The sequence below is a fragment of the Panicum virgatum genome, chromosome 6K (genome assembly GCF_016808335.1).
Source record: "Panicum virgatum strain AP13 chromosome 6K, P.virgatum_v5, whole genome shotgun sequence".
NCBI lineage: Eukaryota > Viridiplantae > Streptophyta > Magnoliopsida > Poales > Poaceae > Panicum > Panicum virgatum.
Genome location: NC_053141.1, coordinates 5,895,104 through 5,919,469, shown reverse-complemented (window position 1 = coordinate 5,919,469; position 24,366 = coordinate 5,895,104). Strand labels below are relative to the sequence as shown.

Here is a 24,366-nt window from a genome sequence, read left to right as displayed (position 1 = left end):
GCGGAACGCCAGGGTGTTCAACAATCTTGAGCGAACACCAGGCCAGCTGCTGGACGACATTCTCGCCGAGGGAGGTAGTTGGATTCGGGCTGGGGCGACTAAGCTCGCTGCTATCGGCTGGCCACATCGGTCGCTCACGGGTACAAATGTCAACGGTAGCTAGGTCTCTTAGCGCAGGGTGCTCTCTGGTTGTAATCTACGGCCGTATAGTCCTCTTCTAGTTTCGGTTGAGGTGTGCGTGCGCCCCTTTTTTGCCCGCGTTGTAAACTTTGAACAATCTTTTCTTCTTAGTGAAATGATACGCAGCCCTCCTGCGTATTCTCGAAAAAAAAAAGTTTTTGTTGCCTAGTTTACATATCTGATCTTGGGGAATTCTGAATGGAAATATACCTATCATCCATATATAATTGTTCCTCCCATGTCAGCAGCTCGAGGAGGCGGCACTTCGAGTCTTTGCGTCATTTGGATGGTTATCGTCGAGTCAATTAGGTTTCCATTAATCATGAGAGAAACTTGTTCAATTTATTTACCTCGCTTAGACTTGTTTGTGCGAGTGTTTGGAACCTTTTACTCGTTTTGTAATAAGTGGACTGATTCTACCCTGTGTAGATGAAGCCGGATAGTATCTATCCTTTATCTAAAAAATATATAAAGTTCCTGTGATCAAATAGCATGTAGATAAAAGATAGGTCTTCAAGTGGGCATTATCATTGCGCCTATGCCATGTAGGGTGCATGTACTACTGGTATTGTTAAATGTGGAATCCTGTCAATGTGTTTGTTCCTGCAGCATTATCCTCTGCTCTTTGCAGGAATATTAGATTGTGTGCGAAATTAAGCAACTGATTGTGGTCCTTCTAAGTCCTGCAATATTATTGTCCCATGGGTTTTGGTAAGATTTAAGGCTCACCATTTTTCTTGTGATCAGCTATCTAGGCCTATTAGATGGCATCTCCAGGTAAGTAAGCTCAATCATGAGGCTTGAGAATGCTTTGTTTTAGAGCTAATGGTAGAGCATCCAAGGTCAGGTTTTCTTTGAATATGTTACACCGATTACCGGCTATATGCAATTTCAATTTCTTTTTAACAAATGATCCAAGTCAGGAGTTAAGTTTTGATCTCAGTACGGCTTGACCCAAAATGATGAATGAAGTATGTCTTAACAATTCTAACAATTTATATAGGTGTTTGTCTCCTCCCTCCCACTGAAAGCATTTTATTGGCTGAAATGTCACATAAACAAACATAGAGGTAAAAACATACTTCATGAGATTATGGTACAGATATGAAGATGCCCTTGCAGGCTTGCAGGAATCACAGTCTACGGAAAACAGAACTCTAGAAGAAAATATTTATTTAGGCCCTGTTTAGTTCCTAAAAAATTTCCTACAGTACACATGAAATCTTTAGACACATACATGAAGTATTAAATGCAGTTGAAAAAATAACTAATTACACAGTCTAACTGTTTCATACGAGATGAATCTTTTAAGCCTAATTAGTCCAGAATTGAACATTAATTGTCAAATAACAACAAAATGTGCTATATTACCAAAATCCAAACTTTTTTGCGAACTAAACACAGCCTTAGTCCCTAAAAGCTTTCCTACTATCTGTATTTGGTATATTACCCCCTTTGAAACCATACACTATCTAGGTCCGTGTTCACTTATCACTAGCTATTAGAGTATGAGGTTGGTCTCCCGCACAATGTTGGTTAATCTTTCCTAAAAACTACGTGTCAACATTGTTCCAGTTTATTTACGGTACTGGTTCATGTGTATGTATAGCAGCACTTATACTGCCATGTAGCGTGCACAAGTAGTTTAATTAGCTAAAACCTAGTAGAGGCACTACGGGCTAGACACACAGGATTTGATTATATTCTCCATATTCCAAAAAGCAAGAGCTAAGAAAAATGTCTCGTATGTATCAATAATTTTTTAAAGACAAAATATCCACAATAATCAAAGGGGCAAATTCCCCCACAAAAAAAATAAAAGATGACATTATATATTTAGCAGAAAATATGTTAAAGATGGTTCTTGTCTAGCATGTTTTTATGTGATGCTAAGTTCATATTTTTTTTGAGAATAATGCTAAGTTCATATTGATAAGTTAATGGCCCATAGTCTAAAGCCAACAATTCCCTCCATTGAAAGCCATACATATAGAGAATTAGGCACACTGCTGCACATAGTACACCCAAATCAATAATAAATAAACTAGTACATCAGCACTTAGGGAGGCTCCAATTGCTCCTTGAAGCATTTAAGAGATTGTGCAGTTTAACAAAACCTGCAAAGAAACAGACAAGATAGAGATACCATCCAGTGAATTTTTGGCCTGACATATAAAAATGCCTGTTGCTTTATTTGCCTATCTTTTTCTCCCTGGAGGAATAAAGAGAAAAAAGGTGCATGTTTCAAAGCTGGGTTTTGGTGTTCCTTAAATATTTTAATCATGACAAGTGATCCAAAGGATAGCTGCATAAACAGAGCGAGAAGACCATAACTTTGTGATCAATGCGGAACAGGTCAATGATTATTGGATCTGAAACATTTGCCATTGTAGAAATATTGAACAGAATCTTTTCAAAAAAAGGGTGAAGCGATATTTGTTATATTCTTTTATTTGTGAGGATAAATGCTACATTTGGAGCAACATGGAGATGATAAAATGATTCCAATGCATTAACAAGGACGGTGGTGGTGATAGTGCGGGCTATGGACATGAGCACAAACAACGGACACCTTCAGCTGAATAAATAAATGCTCAATCCTTAGTGAATTCATCCTCTTTATTTGATACATTACTGGCAAGTCTTCTGTTCCATTTCGCTGCAATAATTTTCTGCCTGATCTAGTCCATTTTCAATATATAAATAAATTATGATCGAGCACTGAAAAATACCGAGATTTTCAAAATAAAGTGTTGAACCAAAATTGCCTTTAAAATTGTCAAAACATAACAAGCAACCTAGATTATTATGCCAGATTGTTTCTCATATAACCTTCTACCGACATCATTGGAAAAAAAAAGATAAAGGGAGCGAAAAAGAATCCTTCCATAAGAAAGCGTGGAAGCACGTGTTGAAAGCCACAAGTAAAAACTAACGAGCTAATTGGTTGGGTACCAAAATTTGCCAAGCCAAAATTTAGGCAAGCTATAATTTGGCACTCATTTGGTTGAAATTTAAAAGGTAGCCCACCTAACCAAGTGTTATTCTAAAATTACCATATTTTGGTAAGGAAGATTGGTATGCCCACGTTTTAGCATGTTCACATTTTGGCACGATAAATTTTGGTATCCAACCAAGCAGTCCCAAAAAGAGAAGGACAGAGGGGTCACACACCGAAATTCTTATAGGGCGCGCGTTCATAACTGGCCGCTAGCAACGAACGGACACGTATTCAAGGAATAGGCACCCATGTGCAGGCGGGAGCACGCAGACTCTTTGTGCACTCGTTCATTTCTCGTGACTCGTGAGGCCACCATCCACATCTTTCTCCTTCTATCAGATTTTCTCTCTCAGATTCATAGGTTCATGATTGATTCGTTGTATTGGGGTTGTAAATAAAATTAATTTGTTCTACGTGTTGGTATTTTGTTCAATTAATCCTGCTTTTAGATTTGGGTTTTCATGGTGTTTTAGCGCCCACATGACCCATATGGATACACTTAAGTCTGGCTAATGCTAACAAAAATACAAGTGAGAATGTGTACCATCTGCCACTAGGCATCAGTGTATTAGCGATGTATAATAAATATAAAATGTATTTGCCGCAAGCTAATCCGTATGGGCGTACATCGCTAGCAACCACCAACGAGCATTCGCCAGCAGCACACAGCAGTGAAGCGCGCGTCCATTATCAGCCCCATATTCAAATATCATAGTTTTATATTTTAAAGTTTTTGGAACTACAAAGTTTGTTAGTGTGCTAGTTCAAAGTTCGTAGTTTCGGATTTCAAAGTTTGGGGGAAACTATAAAAATTTTATTACGGTGCTAGTACTAAATTTATAGATTCAGGTTTCAAAGTTTTGAGACTACAAAGCTTATTAGCGTGATAGTTTTGGATTTCAAAGTTTTTGGAGTTGCAAAGTTTATTACTATGGTAGTATAAAGTTTATAGTTTCATATTGCAAAGTTTTTGGAGCTGCAAATTTTATTATTGTGCTAATACAAAGAATATGGTTTTAGATTTCAAAGTTTTGGAAGTACAAGATTATTTGTGTGAGCGTACAAAGTTCATGCTTTCATATTTTCAAAGTTTTGGAACTACAAATTTATTAGTACACAAGTACAAAGATCATAGCTTCATACTTCAAAGCTTTTTGGAGCTAAAGTTTAATAATGTGATAGTAAAAATTTAATAGCTTCTGGTTCAGAAGTTTTCGAACTAACACATTATTATTATAGTACAAAGTTTATAGTTTTAGATTTGAAAGTTTTTTAGAACTACAAAGTTATTAATGTGCTAGTACAAAGTTTCACAGTTTTTTAGATTTGAAAGTCTTTTAGAACTACAAAGTTATTAATCTGCTAGTGCAAAGTCATGTAGAAATATTCTCACCCTGAAAGTTTTGGATATGGAATATTTCATATACAATTTAAATTTTTCAATATAACAGTAGTAATAAGGTTTTGACCTACAACCCAAAGTTTTTTGTGTATATATTAGAAGTTTCCATATTCTTCATATTGCAAATTTTGGAATTACGTTATTTTCAAATTAAGAGTAAAATATTTAAAATCTGCATGTAGTAAGTTCCAAATTTGTAGTGCTAAGTTTCGGATCTAGGAGTACAATGTTTAAAATATGCTAGCAAAAAGTTTATGAATATGTGATCACAAAGTTTTTGAATTCTATCTACAAAGGTTTTAGATTTGTGGTTAAAAGTTTGAGAACAGTTAAAAGTGGGGATGTGCAAAGTTAATTATACTTTTCATTTTTTTTTATGCCTGATGGGAAGTTGCATGTGTAAAGTTCTATATATATTACTAGAAAAGTTTTTAACATAGTGGTATAAATTTTTAAAACATTCGGTTGAAAATACGATGCACAAAGTATTTAATATATGAATTTGATGTTTTCAAATTGTGGGGTATAAAGTTTTGACTATGTTATTTAAAGGTTAGTGACATAGAGGTATGGACTTACATGTGGATGCTTTTAATTTTTTGTATCTATTTGCAATTAGATTACAATGTTTTTATTTTCTGTGATTTTTTATATAAATTTTTTACTATATTATTTAAAGGCTAGTTGATCTATTTAGCTAGGTATGGATGGCAACAGGCACAGTTTACCTGCGTGCCCGCGGGTAAAAACCCGCTAGGGTGAGGATACGGGTTTCAATTTACACCCACGGGTACGGGTACGGGTTTCAATTTGTACCCGCGGGTACAAATATGGCAGGCACAGAAATGTTTTACCCGTGCCCGTGAACCCACGAACCCGCTTCAGGCCCCTGACATGTGGACCTCGTGTATTAAATATATAATGGGGAAGCATCAAGTTTTCTAGGGTTGCTTCCATTTCACTCCTCCCCCACGCTTCCAGCCACCTCCCAGGCCCTCCCCACCGCCGTCGCCCCTCTGATCTGCCCCCCGCCGCCGCCCCTCCAGTCCTTCCCACCGTCGCTGCCCCACCGCCGCCGCCCCTCCGGTCCTCCCAACTGCCGCCGCCCCTCTGGCCCTCCCCAGGTGGCCGCCGCCAGCTGCCCGACGACACGACCCCGATTCGACGATGCGACCCTGATTCGACCCCGTCCGCATCTCCCTCGTTCCCCGAGGCCCCGAGTCCCCGACCGCCCGACCACCGTCTCTAGCTCTCCAGCGGTCCGCGACTCCGCATCTCCAACCCCCGTCTCCGCCTCCGGTCGCTCGGTCCGCCCTCGTCTCGAGCTCCTCCAAGCCGCCGCCGCCGCCGGCCCGCTCTTCGGTGTCCGGTCACCCTCCATGCCGCCACCGCCGCCAGCCCGCCCTCCAAGCCTGCACCGCTCGCCCGCCCCCCAGGCCCCCTGGCTAGGCACGGTCGCGAGGAGGAAGCGAGCAGGGAGCGGTCACTGGCGCCTGAGCCCCGCCGTCCGCCGCCCCTATGGATCTCCAAGGTATTGCGGGTATGCGGGTACCCACGGGTATCCCGCGGGTGATGGGTACGCGCATAGCATTTCACCCGTCGCGGGTGCGGGTACGGGTTTGAGGGTAGCCTTGCGGGTGCGGATCTGTACGTTCCTTACCCGCGGGTAATGTGCCCGTTGCCATCCATATAGCTAGGCTCTTGGATATGCTCTCACATCTCCGGCTTCTCCTGCTTTTGTTGAATCTTTTTTCTTTTTTTTATATTATTGCGCCATTATATACCATTTTCTGGAGATTTTTTCACGTGATGCAGTAAAAGAATAACACACATTTTTTCAGCATGCTTGATGTTTTTATTCGTCGAAATCCTAAACTTCATACCATGCACGTCTTTTTTTTCTTGTATTTTTGCTTTATTTCGACATTTTATTCAACATATAAACTTTTGGTTGGATGAAACAATGTTCATCTTCTGCTTTCATATGTATGCGAAAGCAACAGCGCCGCCCGTATACTTCCCTCACACACCGCTGTCCCGAAAGAAAACATGAAAAATTTTAATGCTAGAGCTAGAGCAGGGTAGTACTAGCTGGTTTCATGTTCGCTAGAAACGCTCGCGCGCTGCTAGCATCAGTAGCGATTGCACGTCGTTTGCATGTAGCAGCGAACGCTCGTCCAATATGAGCCCCCGTCACACACATGTAATGTTTTGCTCCATTATTGATGGTAGCGTGTGTATGTTTCACTTTCACCATGTTGTGATAGAGCGCGGTGCAAGGCATAGATGAAACTCATTTCATCTCTCTCCTTATTAGCTCAGTGTTACATCTAAAATGGTGACATGACACCATATTTCATATGCATGAAACTCTCGTAAAACCTTCACTGCGAATATCCTAAGGCTGCGTGCACATTCTCGTACAGGTCAACGACACCATGTTTGACCTTCCAATGCAAATCTTACATTTGTTAAATTGACAGGTAAACTTTGGCGCATTGATGTCTACTTCTACCAGCTAGTGGCAATGACTTGTCTCTTTCCATATCCGGTAATAATTTTACCAGGTCAGCAGATATTCTTCTTCTGGTCACCAGCGCGCGTCAAGCCCCACACGCGCAACAAAACCCAACAATTACTAGTGCCACGTTGACTACTGCAATCTGAAGCATGTGTTGACCTAGCTATGAACTTGCCTGTGTTCTGGTTCGTTCAAAAAGAAACTAGAATTTGTCTGTGTACCTTGTGTTGATGTGAGTATGTGACGGCAAATTAAAAAGGATGTAGTTGCAGATAACAATGCACGTTAACATTGCGAAACTTGATCGTGGATTTTTACATGGAGAAACTTAAACAAAAGGATGTAGCTATCTAGTATTATTAGAATTAGTTCTTGTACAAATTGCCTCAATTGAGTCCGTACTACCTGATCTAGTAACTGCTATCAATCTCCTTTGGTTTAGCGTCCTAGCTACTCATATTTATTGTTACTCCATATCAGAGATTCAGAGCTACTTAATCAGTAAGGTTCCTTTTCCTTTTCTGCTTCGATAGAAAAATAAACATGAATTAGGGTAGCGATCGAGTTATGCAGAAAAAGATTTCCAATAATGGAAAACACTATGCACAAGCAATATTAGGAATAATTTTATCTGATCTTTTCTACAACTATGCATGTGTGGACCCTGCACGAGAAGAGAGAAGGAACGGTTGGCAGCTGTTCCTTGGAGAGAAGCAACACTTTGTGTGTCTGGATCAAGCTACTAGCAGAAAACCCTGTGATTGGGGTCCCACATGCAGTCTCATGATATCGATCGATCTCCATTGTGGACCCCCTAACCTAGCTAGGAATTTGAGCTCAAATGTACGATTCATTCCTAGAGACTAAGATTGCTACTGACCTGTCTCCCCTCGATCGGCACTTTAGGCGCACGCAGGAACTTTCAAATGCAGATGGGATTGGCTCGAATCTGAGTTCAACAGCTGCAGCAGAAAATGACGCTTGATCCCATTCATGCAAACACGCTACAAATACGCGCAAACAGAATACCAAATGAGGAATAATATGAGAAGCAAAAGGAAGAGAATGTGGACCTTTTTTTCAAAATAAGGATGCGTAGGTTTTTCAAAAAAAAATAAGGATGCGTACTGACGGATGTGTACATGCTCGATTATGGCTTTATTCAAAATTAAACCCTTTTTTTGACTTATTCAAAATTAAACTCAAACACCTAAATAGTTGTGGTTTGCATCTCGATGCATCCCCAACGGCGTAGATGTGTGACACGTTAGTTTTTTTAATTTCCAGGGGTTTGCTTTTCCTCAAGGAAAAATGCTTTCCCAAGTTGATGGAACTTGGCAACCTCTTGATGGCACCAAGGGAACAACCTTGCATGGCACATTTAGATGGCCATTTCGCCTTTTCTAAGAACAGTTTTTGTGGGAACATTTTGATGATCTCACTACTACAAAACAGGCCTTTGTTCCTGGCCATTTGTCCCGGCAGCCTTTGGGCCCGGGACAATAGGTGGCTTTTGTCCCGGGTCCAACGGCTAGCCGGGCCAGCGGGGGGGGACGGGGGCCTTTTGTCCCGGTTGGAGACACCAACCGGGACAAAATGGGAGCCTTTTGTCCCGGTTGGTGGTTCCAACCGGGACAAAAGGCCCGCGTAGCCTTTTGTCCCGGTTGGAACCACCAACCGGGACAAAAGTCCCCCCTTTTGTTCCGGTTCGTGCCTCCAACCGGGACAAAAGGCCTTGCGCCCCTTATCCCCTTCCCTCTCCCCCCGCCCGAGCCATTCAGCTCACTTGTTTTCTCTGTTCTTGGCTCGGGATAGAGGAGTTTTGCTCATTTCTTCACCACATTTGTGAAGATCTTTGATTCCCCGTCCATCCATCTGCTCTAAAGGTTTGGGGCTTGTTTTTCTCTTCTTCCTTGGCTTGTATAGCTCATTTCATACTTTAGAAATAGATAAAATGTGTAGCTAGCTCATTTCTTGGACATTATTTTGCTAGCTAGATTGCATATGTAGGCGTAATTTTCTTTTAGATTTAGATGAGTATATGGATAGTAGAAATTTTTAGAATGAGTGTAGATACTTCATGTGATGTACTTGTATATATGACCATATTGTGGATAGTTGATTTTTTTATTCGTGAATGAATTAATGAAATGAGTATATTATAGAATTTTTTGTATTATGAATGGATTATTTTGACACTCTAGTGATGTATTTAATCAGGCTCACATTGAAACCATCTAGAAGCTAAAAAAATCTTTATTTCGAAACAAGTATACGTCGTTAATCTCCATCCAACGGTGATGGCACTACCTTTCAGGGATACACGATGCGCTATAAGGACGTCGCAAATCGGTTGGTCGCATCACCAGCACTTCCGATTGATAAGAAGACAGCATTTGACGCAGTCAGCATGCCGTTGTTGTACTGAGAGCATATGAACGAGCATGCTGCCTGTGCCAAGTGCTGTGCCTATTAATCGTAAATGTTGGTGCTGCGACTAGCCGATTGGTGACATCCTTGTACCGCACCGTGTCCCCCCGAAAGGCAGTGTCATCACCGCAGGGTTGAGGTTACTGACATATACATTTTCAGAAATAAAGGTTTATTTTTCTTCTAGAGGGTTTCTGGATATTGAAAAGAGTGTACTCCTGGAACTGAAGGGTGTCAAAGTAATTAGAAGTTATAGAGATTTCTTTCAATTAATTAGAGATTTCTTGAGGATTAATGATACATTTCGTCTTTTTTTATATAATTTCATTGTTATTTGCAAGAGTTATTAATCTGATCATTGTAATTGTAATAGTAAATAATTTTTGCTTTGTAATGGTAAGAATTTATAATTTTGTGGAAAATAAAGGTATTTTTCAGTAAAATATGGCTTCAACAGCTGGAGGGAGTGGCGCCGGTGGGGGTGATCGTTGTCCTTCTGGAGAGAAGGGCACAACTCGAGTAGGTCGTCGGTCCAAAAAACCTAGTGCTTTTCATAGGGCAGCGCTCCGTTATTTGGAAAAAGAATATAGAGAATGCATGGCAAGGGGCGAGGAACCTCCGTTTGATCTTGAGGATTTATTGCGGCGTTACGGTTCGTCACCACCAAACTCGGAGGTTTCAGCTCCGCCATCTTATTCTGCGCCAGCAAGAAATCCGTTAGAACATTCTGCGTTCCAACGCAAGGACGGTTGAAAACCTATGTGTTGTTGACCGAATTTTTAAATTTCATGTATAGTACTCCTTTGTTAAGTTCTGTAATGGATTAAGTACCCCTTTTAATTAATCAAGATGTATGATAGATATTGCATATCTTTTAATTATTCATGTTATGTTACATTTAGTTTAATTTAGGTTTGATATATTTTATTTATTCGATACGTGTAAAGAATTCAAATCGATTTATTTAAAATGCAGATGGACCGGCAATGGATGTACTTGCAGAAGAAAGGGATACTCTCACCTCGGCTTCATCGACCCAATTACTTGTAATTGGAGGCTTCTACGCGACAATACCGATGAGATATTCCAAATGTTGTTCAAGTACATAAGCGTTTATCACAACAAGCAAATGATATTGTTTCCTTACAACTTTGCGTGAGTGATTCCTTCCGTCTAACTCTTTCTATTCTGTAATCGAATTGTTTAAACCTTAACTACCAAGAACTGCCTCCGTATAATCTTGCAGTGAACACTGGATCCTAATTGTCATAATTCCCGAGAAGAGCCTACTCGTGGTTATGGACTCATTGAGGAGACCTCCAGAACAATACGAAAATCTTCTTAACATGATGAAAAAGTAATTCTACCACTACTCCGTCCATGACCGATAATTTGAATCACTTTGTTACTTGACTATAATTGTTCTAATCATGCACAGGGTTTGGAAAGAATTCGCTAAAAATCATCCAGGCAAATTTGACAAGGAATTGAAGATCAAGACAGATTTTCCGGTACGCGCTTGGATGATTCGTTGCACGATTCATTAGTTTTATTATATATTCATGTAAATACCTGATAATTTCTTCTCTCTTAAAGTGTATGAGGCAGAAACCAGGCACTGTATTGTGCGCATACTATGTATGCGAGAACATCCATGGTCTGGTAGGTCCTCCAAAGGGCTGGACAGATTGGGAGGAGGAAGTAAGTAAAAAAACTTGTTAATATTTGAACTCGTATTTTAATTAGTCGAAATTAATTATCCCCTTTTTCCATAGGTCGGGGAGATGCGCGATAAACTCATACCGGAGGAAAAGGTTATGGCGATTCAAGAACAATTCTCCGGATTTATTGTTGAGCAAGTCCTCGATCCAAAAGGCGAATTCTACTATGATGGAATATCTAATATTGACAATCACAGTAAATATGACAATATACGCGTATATATGTAATTAAGAACGAATATAACTATGTAAATATATATGTGTGTCTATGTATTAAATTTCTATTTATGAGTATGTATGTATGTATTAAATTTCCAAAAGGCAAATTCTACTATGTAATTAAGAACGAATATACCTATGCAAATATGATGGAGTATGTATGTATTATATATATATAAGCACTCCAATAATATATATGTGTATATATATATATTTATATAATATTGGTCCTAGACATTTTCATATGTAAAGGAATTCACATGTATAGATATGTGTATACATATATATATAAGTGAATTAATTTATATATGAAAACTATCTTGGACAAATATTATATAAGTAACTATATATATATGTATATATTAGTGGAGATCATACACACTGAATTCCAATACATAAGTTTTATTGAAATGCAAAAGTATAATTGAAATAGAAAAAGAATTGAGAAAAGAAAAACATGAAAAAAAAAGAGACCTTTTGTCCCGGTTGGTAACACCAACCGGGACAAAAGGGTGCGCCAGCCACGTGGGCGCTGGCTGCACCTTTTGTCCCGGTTGGTGTTACCAACCGGGACAAAAGGTCCTCTTTTGTCCCGGTTGCCACAACCGGGACAAAAGGGCACCCCCTTTTGTCCCGGACAGGCGTTCCCGGTTGGGAAACCGGGACAACAGCGGTTTCCCAACCGGGACAAATCAACGTTTTTGTAGTAGTGTCTCAGAGCCATTATTAGTAATAACCTGCACGTATGTCCTAACAAGCATGGTCAAGCAGTCTTTACATGGATCAATCATTCTTTGTATGTATGGCCATAGTACGTTCAACTCTCACCTACCACGGGTTAGGTGAGTTAATCTTGCTCTTTTCCACTTTGATTCTCCAGGGTGAACTAGATCATGAATTTTAAGATGACTTCATTACCACTGTCGTGCCCCAGAAACCAACCCAACATGGACCTTGGAAAAACTTGACCACACGTGTGCTCCTCATCACATTTGCTCACATATGTATGACCTTGATTTTACTTAGACTACAATATTCCATCTGATTTCCAATAAGACATTTACATGCATTAGTCTCTAATATCTATAGTCAAATATATCATTTATTTCAAATAGTAGGAAGTATATATTTTGAAAATATTTCCATGACCAACATTGACCATATGCATGTGTGGTTAATCCACATACTTTTTTTATAAAAAAAACTTTTAGCTCTCAAATAACCAAAGTAGAAAAAAAAAGCATTTGACATACATGCAGACCCAAAAGCCATTCCCTATTCTAGCTTGTACAACATAAATAAAAAACGAAAGTTCACTTTTTTTTTACACCAAGAAAGTTCACTTTTGACACCAAGGTAAACAGATGGTAAAATGGTAAGAACAAACCTAGCAGGACGTGCCCTTTTACCAAAAGTCCAAAACTGGCATCCATCCATGGCCAGATTGCAGAGCGAGACGGGACGGAAAATTGACGGCGACGAGCTCCCTCCCTCGGCTTCGCCTCGGCATCGAATCCAGGCACATCTGGCCCGCCGGCGGGGGCCACCGGCCGGACAGCGCGGCGGCCGCGTGGCCGCCCGCCGCCCAATCCGCCATTGACAAGCCAGCACGGCGCCGTCCGACGTGCCCCGCCCCAAAGGCAGCGGCTCTCCGATGATCCGATCCCCCCGGCCATCACCACCAGATGCCGCCGGCCGCAAGAGAGATGCGGATCGATGCCGTCGTGGCCACACCAAACGCAACCGTGGTGGAGGGCGGCGCGCGTCGACGTCCGGCCCACCACCGGCGCGCGATGGATGGATGGCAAGATCTCCATTGCTTTCTCGCGGGGTCGGGCACCTGTGCTCTGCAATGCATCATCCTCGTGTTGACCCCTGGAATATTTTGATAGGCTGGAGGCCTTCCCAATATAGGAGCATCTGATTTGGGGAATTGTTTCTCCTCGGTTTTATTTGTGCTCCCATTATCTTTTTTTTTCCATTGTGCTTATGCGCATCTATGGACAAATCCTATTCTTTTATCTTTTTCCCCTTTTTGATAAAAATATATATATGCTGGATAGGAACTCTGCCATTGATTATTCATATGAGAAGAGAGAACATACCTTTTTCCAAGACAAAGCAAAGCTCTAGCAGAAACCAATTTTGTTTATAGGAATAAGTCGTTTAAAAAAACAGAAAGTGTCCTACATTATTTTTCGATAAGGTCTGCTTGTATTTTTCATCAGGCAATGTAAAACTATACTACACACTGTAACAAAACCTTTTTCATCAGGTCATCTTGGGCCACATAAGCAATGAAAAATCGGGTGGGGGATCCTCTCCCCTTCCGGTGACCCTTCAAAAAAAAATAAGGTCTGCTTGTCGATGGAGAAGTTAAATCCAATCCAAAGTACTCCCTCCGTTGCAAATTATAAGTCATTCCAAGAATTTTGGAAAGTCAAACCATCTCAAAGTTTGATCAAAATTATAGAGAGAAATATAAAGATTTATGATATCATATAGGTGCACTATGAAAATATAGCTAACAAAGAATCTAATGATACTTAATTGGTATTATAAATGTTATTATCTTGTCATATAAATTTGGTCAAACTTGAAAAACTTTCACTCTCCAAGATTCTTGGAATGACTTATAATTTGGAACGGATGGAGTATGTTTCTAGCTCAGATAGCAACTGCAAATAAGCAACAAATTAAACCACCATGAAAGGACTTCTACCTATCTTCTATCTTGGAATTTAGCATGACCATAACATCTGATTTTCCCCCCAACGTCATGGTTTTTTTCCTAAAGGCTCTTCTATCTTGGAATTTAGCATGACCATAACATCTGATTTTCCCCCAACTTCATGGTTTTTTCCTAAAGGCCGGCCGGCGTATCTGGTGATGGCTGATGAGGTAACCCAACCTTTGCAGCTAGTTGAAAGTAGCCATTGGACACTGACAGCTACTGGCTATTGCCGTAAGAAATTCCGAGCTATCATTCGGTCATATGTAATGTAACCTAGGGAACCCAAAATACAGAGTGTAAGGAAATACTCCATAATAACTTCGAATCACTTTATGCCAAATTATTTCAGTTTAAATTGCCAAAAATAATTATCTTTGCTTTTAGCTGGTGGCTGCTGAAAGCTACAATTGATTAGCACATTCATCACTGAAATTGTTTTAGACCCATCTACTTAAAAATTTGGTAATCGTAGCATACAAGCTATTAATATGATAACGTTTTTTTTTTGCTCGACTTTTGTTGGAATAGCACTTTCTTTATGACAAACAGTCTCAAAAAATGTCTATTCTTCAAGATCAAGAGAAAAAAAAGTTTGAAGTGATATATTCTTTTGTTCCCGGCCGCCCAGAGAATTTTAGGATAGAATCCTACAAAATGGAAGAACAATCTAGACAATGATTTTTACAGTTGTCTACATATACTCCCTAGATATTAGTATATGAATTGTCCTTAGAAAGATCAATTTACATTGGTAACTTGGTGATAAACAACCAATTACCAGCAAGTATGACGGGCTTCTCTTACCTTCTTTGCACCAAATTGTCGCCATCTTATTAGTGTGGGAGGTAGATTATCGATCGATAATCTACACTTATGTAAATGTCAATGTATCTTTTATTTTTTTCTTACAAGTTCCGGTCAGTGAGGCACATGTAGTGAGGCACATGCTCTATCTATCTACATGTGCTGATGTGCAGAAAGGTGAGCATGCATGCACCCGGCACACCAATGCTAAGTTTGTGCCTCAAAGCCGGGTGGAGAGGATCCACAGCCAGGATGGCACCTCATGTCAACGAACATCATGGATGCATAGGACTTCGCCTCGATAGAAGTCTTTTTCCTTGAAGGATGCCAGAGGAGGAGGATTATTGGTAGCTTTTTTTTGGGACCAATTGGTACACATTTTCTGGACCACGTACCGTCCATATCTAACATCGTACCAATAATTAACTTTCACTTTCTTTATCCCAAAATAAGGGCAATTTTAGCATTCAAATTTATCTCACAAAGAGTGCATTTTTAAGCTTCTAGATCAGCTGCTTTTCCGGTTCCATTGCATACATATTTATTTAGGATCTAAAGAACAAGACAAATATACCCACAAAAAAAACAATGAGTAATAAGGGCAACAATATCATTTCTTATCACTTATTTTGGGAGCGAGTGAGTAGCTCTTGAAGATGCATCGAACGAATTAAATAAAGTAAATATATATATAATGGAGACAAATTAATTAAAATACGAGTTAATAAATGGTATGAGCCGTGATATAGTACAAGAGTGAGTGATAAAAAGGAAGTGATGATACGCGTGAATCCTATTCACCTCTTTTCCAGAAAGGTGGATCCTGTTGTTCTGATTTCGAGGGAGCTAGCGAATGAAGGAATTTGTTGTCATGGCTTGATAATCACCCCGGTTGAAGAAATCGTTGCTATTCGGTCCTGTACATCTGACTGATGACAAATCCCATGCATGTGGTGCATCAGGATTAGATTGGGCTCTCTTTTTACATCAAAAAACCTTTACAGCTGTTCGTTCAAAAAAAACCCTTACAGCTCGTATATAAATAATACTTGTGAATATATTCTCTTTTCTTAAAAAAGGAGAAAAATAAATTTACATGAAAGCAGAATCCCACCGTGTAATAGGGGTTTCTAGGGAAGGAAATTACAATTACGATCGACTAATTACCGCGTGGTTAATCTGTCACTTTTGGACAACGTACGTGCTAGCTCCTGGCCCGCTGGCCGTGCATTTGTCCTAGTATTACGCAAGAGCGGCAGTAGGTGACGAAATCGCAACGATCGATCATTCATTCGATCCCCACCCCACGTAAGGTCACTAGCTACCCCCTTTCGCATCCTTCTCCATTCTCCCATGTACGTGTTCCGAGCATCATCGCACTTGATAGCGCCAATTGGTATCCAACGGCAGACACCTGTTCTTGTTGGCGCCAACTGGTATCAACTTGACTTACAATTCTTTTCTTTTTCTTTTGCGCAAACTTCACTTACAATTCGAACAGCAAACAAAACCTAGCTATAATCAGTAAAGCTACGCTCACCTCACTACTTGTTCCGATCTCAGCCCTAGATGATTAAAATCGAACGCTTGGGAGCGCTGCCTGACCCAGACTCCTGCTCGATATGGCACATAGTTACAGATATTTCTCAGAGCTATGTCGAGTTTCCACGTGCACCGCACTATATATTTAAATTACAACGTGGGCTTGGCAGTACAAAACAAGAATTGGACACTTTCGAGAATTTTTGGTTTACATGATAAACTTTCTCTTTCCTTTTGGAAAAAAAAAAAGAAACCACGAAAGGCAAAAGCGTCTGCCGTGGGGCGAGGTAGTTTCCAAACCTATCAACCGCCCGTTCGCCCGAGCAGTGCCCTTATCCTCTTCTCGTTTCTAGGAGCCTGCCCTTATCTCTGCACGGATAATAATTAATTAATTAGCAAATTAGCAAAGAGATTACATTAATCATGCCCTAATCGCCCCCGCCCCCGTGCTAATCGCCGCGTGTTATCCTCTAATCTCGCACACTAACACGTGGGCCCGCCCAGCCAGGCCGGGCCCACCCAACCGGATTCTCCCCAGAATGCCCTCCGGCGGAAACGGTTATATATACCGGCCAGCGCCCACACGCCACACCGCAGCGAAGAGCAGCTAGTCTCCGAGTCCATTACATCGCCGGCCTTCCCAAATCCGGCCACCACCTCGCCGACGACGAGGAGAGGAAGAAGAGGAAGAAGATGGTGGGACTCCTGCCCGAGACCAACGCCGCGGCGGAGGCCGACGTGCTCCTCGACGCCTGGGACTTCAAGGGCCGCCCGGCCCCGCGCGCCTCCACCGGCCGCTGGGGCGCCGCCGCCATGATCCTAGGTCCGCCGCCATTATTATTCTGTCTCCGCCCGCCGCCCGGACAGCCGGCCGCCATCTCGGTGTCCCCGACCCGAGATGGCGGCCGGCGGTCGGGGGGTTTTAATTTCCCCGCTCGGTTCCGCCGCCCGTACGTCGGCGTCAGCTCCGGCCGGCCGCCACGCTGGCACGCGGATCGATCCGGGGCTCAGATTGGCTGGTAAAGCTGACCCATGGCCGCCGGTGGTTGGTTGCAGTGGCGGAGCTGAACGAGCGGCTGACGACGCTGGGCATCGCGGTGAACCTGGTGACGTACCTGACGGCGACGATGCACCTGGGCAACGCCGAGTCGGCCAACGTCGTCACCAACTTCATGGGCACCTCCTTCATGCTCTGCCTGCTCGGCGGCTTCGTCGCCGACTCCTTCCTCGGCCGCTACCTCACCATCGCCATCTTCACCGCCGTCCAGGCCTCGGTCAGTCACCCTCCTCCTCCTCCTGCCATCGCCGTCTCGTCTCCCAAAAGCTCGGGATCCCTTTTCTTTTCTTTTCTTCTCTATACTGACTGCCATCCTCTTCAACTCCCCAATTTAATGCCGTCGACGTGCTCTGCTTTTTTGATGTCGGTTGGACAAAATATCTGGCCGGGTTTTCATCCTGTTGTTACGCACGCAGTAAAATCCAAAATAAAAAATTGGAGCTTTTCCATCGAGAAGAATTCCTGGGTTATTAATCAGAGGAGATTTAGTTCTGACAGTTGGTGATCATCAAGATTTGATTTGATTTCTGACGGTGGGGTTTGTGATTCGCGTGCAGGGGGTGACGATCCTGACGATCTCGACGGCGGCGCCGGGGCTGCGGCCAGCGGCGTGCGCGGGCGACGGCGCCGGCGGCGCGGCGTCGTGCGAGCGCGCGTCGGGCGCGCAGCTGGGCGTGCTCAACCTGGCGCTCTACCTGACGGCGCTGGGCACCGGCGGGCTCAAGTCGAGCGTCTCCGGCTTCGGCTCCGACCAGTTCGACGAGACGGACCGCGCCGAGAGGAACCAGATGATGCGCTTCTTCAACTGGTTCTTCTTCTTCATCTCGCTCGGCTCGCTGCTCGCCGTCACCGTGCTCGTCTACGTCCAGGACAACCTGGGCCGCCCCTGGGGCTACGGCGCCTGCGCCGCCGCCATCGCGGCGGGGCTCGTCGTCTTCCTCGCCGGCACGCGGCGGTACCGCTTCAAAAAGCTCGTGGGCAGCCCGCTCACGCAGATCGCCGCCGTCGTCGCCGCCGCCTGGCGCAAGCGCCGCCTCGCCCTGCCCGCCGACCCCGCCATGCTCTACGACATCGACGTCGGCAAGGTCGCCGCCGCCGAGGAGGGGTCCACCAAGAAGACCAAGCGCAAGGAGCGCCTCCCCCACACCGACCAGTTCCGGTAAGCTCATTGCTTGCTACTCACTTACCAAACATTCACTTTTGCCCATCATCACCATGCTTGCTTGCTTGCTTAATATGGCCATGCTTGATTAATACTAAATTCGTTAACCCTCCTGCAAATACTAATTTGTGGATTAGTAGTGAACCAGTCAAAGAGTCAAACTAGGATGGACTGAAGCTGAAGCCAGCCCATATTAATTGGGTTAGCCGCCTGACCATGGTTGTTGACCTCAGTTTTAACCAGGGTCAGAGAGAGGGACAGCTAGGCTAGACAAGAACAGAGAGTGAGAGAGTATAAAAGTTATTAGGGGCCAATCCAATGCAAGTAGCCAAGTAGATGCAAGGATGGATTGTGCAATGGAATGCACTGTTTGTCCCCTCCATCCAGTCCATCTCTCCCCCATCGTTTTCTCCCCCAACTTGCATACTCACGTGGTGTACCACGGATGAATTCATGGCGAATTCATAGTAGCTCGCTAGAGCTGGCACTTGTCCCCGCTCAAGTCCACACATCTTCTCTTTTGTGGTTTCCTCCGAGCATTAACAGCCGCGCTCGGCAAGCCAGCTAAAACCCTTGGACGATCAGTAATTGACAAAAACGACAGTCCTTTGCCCTCTGGAGGGTTCAACTGTCGCCGAGCATATACGCGTAGCACCTCGCTTAGTCTTTAACGTAGCTCTTGCAGACATCTTATGTTATGTTATGTTATGTCTCCCGTAATGTATGATATTTAGAGAAATAGGATAAGGCCATGGTGCGGCGACAAAATGGCGAGTTTGGCAGCACCCCAAACCAATAATTGTACTATTCTAATGTTTAGAGAGAGATGAGGGGTCACGTCTCTTGCCCTGTTCCCTGGTCATCATCCTCTGGTGTCCTCCTCTGCCCGGTACTCTGCACTGGAGTCTTCAAACTGCATCCAGCACTACCTGATAAACCCTGCACAAAGATACAGAGCAGCATATCCGCACAAAAGTACAGAGCAGCATTTATATATATAATAAATAAATACATGGGTATAGATACACACACACAATACCTGCTGAAATTCAGAGATGTAGAATATAGTAGTATAATAATATAGTAGTACAAAAATATAATATAGTAGTACAAAGAAATGGGAAGATGTGAAGAATCAGGGGGTGAGGTCGGCAGGCAAGGACAAAGGAGTTTGATCTCGCGTGTTGTCTAGCAGCAGCCTCGGTTTTTGGCCTTGTTGTGAGCATTTTGACTCTTGTGACAAAAGCTGTCCCTGGCCTACCTGCCACTTTCTGAAAATCTGAAGACTAGCTAGACTTGCTGCGCCACTGATCTCTCAGTTTTTGGAATTCACTTCTCCGAAAAGATGGCATTGAAAATGTGCTTGTAGAAAGTGTGCATTCTTGCAATTGAATATTAGCTAATAGTAGGGCTGGAACATCAGCCCCACAATGGGATGCAGACATGGGTCTAGCAGAATGGGATCTTGGAGTGGGGTGAGAATCTGCATCCAGGCCTTTCAGATTTGCAGGCGTCATGGAGAGTATGCATTATGATTGCTGCATTTCTCTAGAGAAGAAGCTTCACCCCTTTACTTCACCAGTCTGGTTTCCATAGCCCCGCTATGTTGTCTTTTCCGTAGAATAACGCGGTTTCTTGTTGGTGATTTGATCTTGACACGAGTATGGATTGACCAAGTTACAGCAAAAAGTAACCTAATCACCCTAGAAAATTCCAGTTCCATCGGCGTCATCTTTCTTTGTTTTTTCACCTGGAGATCAGGGTCTAGTTGAATGAACCATAAGGTCTGTCTGTCCACTGTCCTACATGCATAGCCTACTCAAAAGTCTTGAGGATTTTGTTGTAAAATCACATTAGAAAAATGAGATTTATCCAGGATGAGATACACAACATAAAGCTCTAGGCAAATTTACATTCAACAACTTCACAACAATGACCGCTGGCACCTACACGTGTACACAAAAACCATTTTCCTTCACATGAACTCCACAGTGGCCCACTGCTCCAGAAAGGTAATTTGAAGCCCAGAAGAAACCATACTCCCTCAATTATAAGATCATCACTGTTTCTGAGTACGACCGAGACGTGTGCACGCCGAAAGGCCTGTCAAAAGTCAGAGTAAAGTCCTGCATGATTGTTAGTCTCGGAGACGCATACATAAGATCTGCATGATTGGACTCTAGAAGAGAGATAAAAAAGGCACAAGGTAGGGGGCAGGAATCCTTGCTGAACATGCTTGTGATCTTGCACATCATCAGAGAAGCAGCCGGCCGGCAGCATGCTGTGTGTTGTGCGTGGGGAACCTTCCTGCTCTCGTCTCATAGCTTGTTCCTACCGATGATGAGCAGCCAGGATGGGGACGGACCGGCAAATCCCTATCTGACCGGAGCAACCTTTTGCATCTAGGTCACATGCTGCTGCCGTCTAGATCATCTTGTTGGCAGGCTCCCTTGGCGCCGGTAGCCGGTAGGAGAGCTGCATCTCTCTCTCTCTTTCTTTCTCCGTGGCCATGTCCTGTCCCTGCAGCTGGAAAAGCTGTGGAGATCACTGGAGGGATCATCTCATCTCTCATAGACCATACGCAAAGGCAGCAGAGATAAAGGAGCCTTGCAGGCATGTGACCTTGCCGTGTGGTCGCCATCCGTGGGCCGTGGCCTCTTCGTTCCCATGCCATTTGCCTCGTCGCCGGCGAGGGTGATGGCCGGGGGATCGATCTCGCCGGGATTAGTGGCCACTAATCCTGTCGTATTTTGCAGCCATCAAAATCCTCCTTTTTTACAGCCTTTCTTGTTGCTTTTGATGGAGGGGTTAGTGGTGTTTGGTACCTGAACACGTGATCGACCTCGCCGGGTTAGTCATGGCGGTCGGCATCGGCACGGGCATGGCCGCTGGGACATCAGAGATTTCTGAGGTGTTCGAGGCCATGTCCTCTTGGCGAACTCCCCGCCATGAGTTTGTTCATCTCTGTCAGTGCTTTTTGCACATGAGCATATGACAAGGGGAGGTAGTATTCCTTTTTCTGAACAATCACATGACAAGACCATCAGATTAATGCTAGACACGGGGATGTGGCCATTAATCTCTTTGGTTATCTTATCGACAAGGCATCGCTGAGCCTGACTGATGCAGTGATTGTTTAGTCTCGTCAGAGTTCAGAGGAGTGGTCGCTGATGATGCTAGCCGTTGTCCCAGCTCTATCTAGGGATGCTTGCTCCTGCAACCTGCATTCTCATTGCACTGCACGAACAGAACAGGTGTTCGTTTCTAGGCTCTGATTGGATCTCCAGCAGTTGAGCATGTGGGATTGGGGAAGAATATTGCCCCCCGACACGCTGAACTGCTTCTTTAATTTTTCGCGAACATGCTTGAGCACATATTTCATTAAGAGGAAAAACTGCTTCTTTAATCTCAGCGTGTTTCATGGCAATGACTCTGACAGCCTAATGTAGATAAACCTCTGAAGACTTATGAGGTGTCGATGATTCGATCACCAACCGATTATTGAGATGGTGATTGCATCTTTTTTTCCCTAACAAATGCAGATGCCCTGCTTAACACATCGTAGGCCGGCCAGCGGCTTAGCCGAATTGTTTAGGCGTTTGATGATTGGGTTCCGGTCTCTATCTCGTGCAGAATCTTGCGCCTGTGGCCACTGCTTTAGTTTGTGCACGGCCTCTTTGGTTCCTTATGAAAGTTGAAAACAACTTTGCATGCTCTCTGTTTCAGCTAAAGCGATCCACTGACAGCAACTTCAATACTTGAATAACTAGTTTCAGGAAACATTTGAAGGAATAACTTTAAGCAACTTATCCTATGACCGCTTTATGGGGTAAAAAATTGGTAACTTTTTTTTCGAAAGATAAAAAAATTGGTAACTTTGTTGTATTCGTTATCTGATGAGGAAAGCAAAAGAAAACTCTGAAGCCCTTTCTTCAGGCTAAAACTGGTGCTGGGGAAAAAAATGATAACTGTTATAGTATTTCTTACTCTGAATTTTTACCAAGAAAAGAATTACCTGAGATGTGCTACCGTAGATGGTAAACTGCATCCCATCCTCAGTGTTTGTTTTATCATGAGACTGGATGATTGTTCCTGCATGTACATGATTATGATTAGGATTGTTCCTGTTATATGATGATTATGATCATGTGCTGCTGCAGATTCCTCGACCACGCTGCGATCAACGAGGAGCCGGCGGCGGAGCCGAGCAAGTGGCGGCTGGCGACCCTGACGGACGTGGAGGAGGTGAAGACGTTGGTGCGGATGCTGCCCATCTGGGCGACCACCATCATGTTCTGGACGGTGTACGCGCAGATGACCACCTTCTCCGTGTCCCAGGCCACCACCATGGACCGCCGCATCGGCCCGTCCTTCCAGATCCCGGCGGGCTCCCTCACCGTCTTCTTCGTCGGCTCCATCCTGCTCACCGTCCCCGTCTACGACCGCGTCGTGGTGCCGGTGGCGCGCCGCCTCAGCGGCAACCCGCACGGGCTCACCCCGCTGCAGCGCATCGGCGTGGGCCTGGCGCTCTCCGTGGTCGCCATGGCCGGCGCCGCGCTCACCGAGATCCGGCGCCTCCGCGTGGCGCGCGACGCTGCCGTGCCCGCCGGCAGCGTGGTGCCCATGTCCGTGTTCTGGCTCATCCCGCAGTTCTTCCTGGTGGGCGCCGGCGAGGCCTTCACGTACATCGGGCAGCTCGACTTCTTCCTCCGCGAGTGCCCCAAGGGCATGAAGACCATGAGCACGGGGCTGTTCCTCAGCACGCTGTCGCTGGGCTTCTTCGTCAGCTCGGCGCTCGTCGCCGCCGTGCACCGGGTCACCGGCGACCGCCACCCCTGGATCGCCGACGACCTCAACAAGGGCAGGCTCGACAACTTCTACTGGCTCCTCGCCGTGATCTGCCTCGCCAACCTCTTCGTCTACCTCGTCGCCGCCAGGTGGTACAAGTACAAGGCCGGCCGCCCCGGCGCCGACGGCAGCGTCAACGGCGTCGAGATGGCCGACGAGCCCATGCTCCACTGAGACGTACGGGACGCCCCGGGACCCAGGCCATATCCGGCCGTCCGTCGGCCGCCGATCCAACGGCGCCGATTGCTCTGTTCCCCACATGTGTTGTGCGACGTGTCATCTTGGCATGTATACCCTGTGTGTATCTATCCAGTACAAGTGTACGCAGCGAGTGGTACGGTGCCTGCGTACGCGTGTAGTATAAATTAATAACTTGTTTCTTAGAGGGGGAGATTGTAAAACCGCAAGGTGGGGACTGGGTGTCAGTGACACGGTGTTGCTGCATTTTGTAATGGGTGAAGGAGTGGGGTGGTTTGATCTTGACATCTTGTGACGGTGGAAAGAAGGAAAAACCTCCACTGCATTGTTTAAATCATGCGAAAGAGGGTAAAAAAATCAAGGATGTGTGTTTTTTCGTTGATTGACCTACAATTTGAAAAAAAATTGAAATGTGATGACAAGTTTTCTTGTGCCTAATAACTTTCTAATGCCTAGTGTCTTACTATCTCCTAGAGTCAAACTATCTTGGCACAGCTCCATTTAAATTGGCGTGTGTGTAAACCAAAGTAAACTTTAGAGCCATTCA

General features: G+C 44.1%; 1 protein-coding gene across 1 annotated transcript; it reads left to right on the top strand.

Annotated features, from left to right (window-relative positions):
* The first annotated feature begins 17,136 nt into the window (after positions 1-17,136).
* On the top strand, positions 17,137-24,235 carry LOC120711434 (protein NRT1/ PTR FAMILY 6.3-like). The gene is made up of 4 exons (XM_039996951.1): positions 17,137-17,377; positions 17,611-17,828; positions 18,169-18,770; positions 22,934-24,235. The coding sequence occupies exons 1-4, from the start codon at positions 17,248-17,250 to the stop codon at positions 23,793-23,795; spliced, it is 1,812 nt and encodes a 603-aa protein (XP_039852885.1). The 5' UTR covers positions 17,137-17,247; the 3' UTR covers positions 23,796-24,235.
* Positions 24,236-24,366: the final 131 nt, after the last annotated feature.

Excerpts from the sequence above, each read along its gene's own strand:
- LOC120711434 (XM_039996951.1), top strand. The coding sequence starts at position 17,248 with ATGGTGGGACTCCTGCCCGAGACCAACGCCGCGGCGGAGGCCGACGTG. Across the intron at positions 17,378-17,610 it reads CGCCGCCGCCATGATCCTAG|TGGCGGAGCTGAACGAGCGG; the intron begins GTCCGCCGCCAT and ends GGTTGGTTGCAG. Across the intron at positions 18,771-22,933 it reads CCCCACACCGACCAGTTCCG|ATTCCTCGACCACGCTGCGA; the intron begins GTAAGCTCATTG and ends GTGCTGCTGCAG.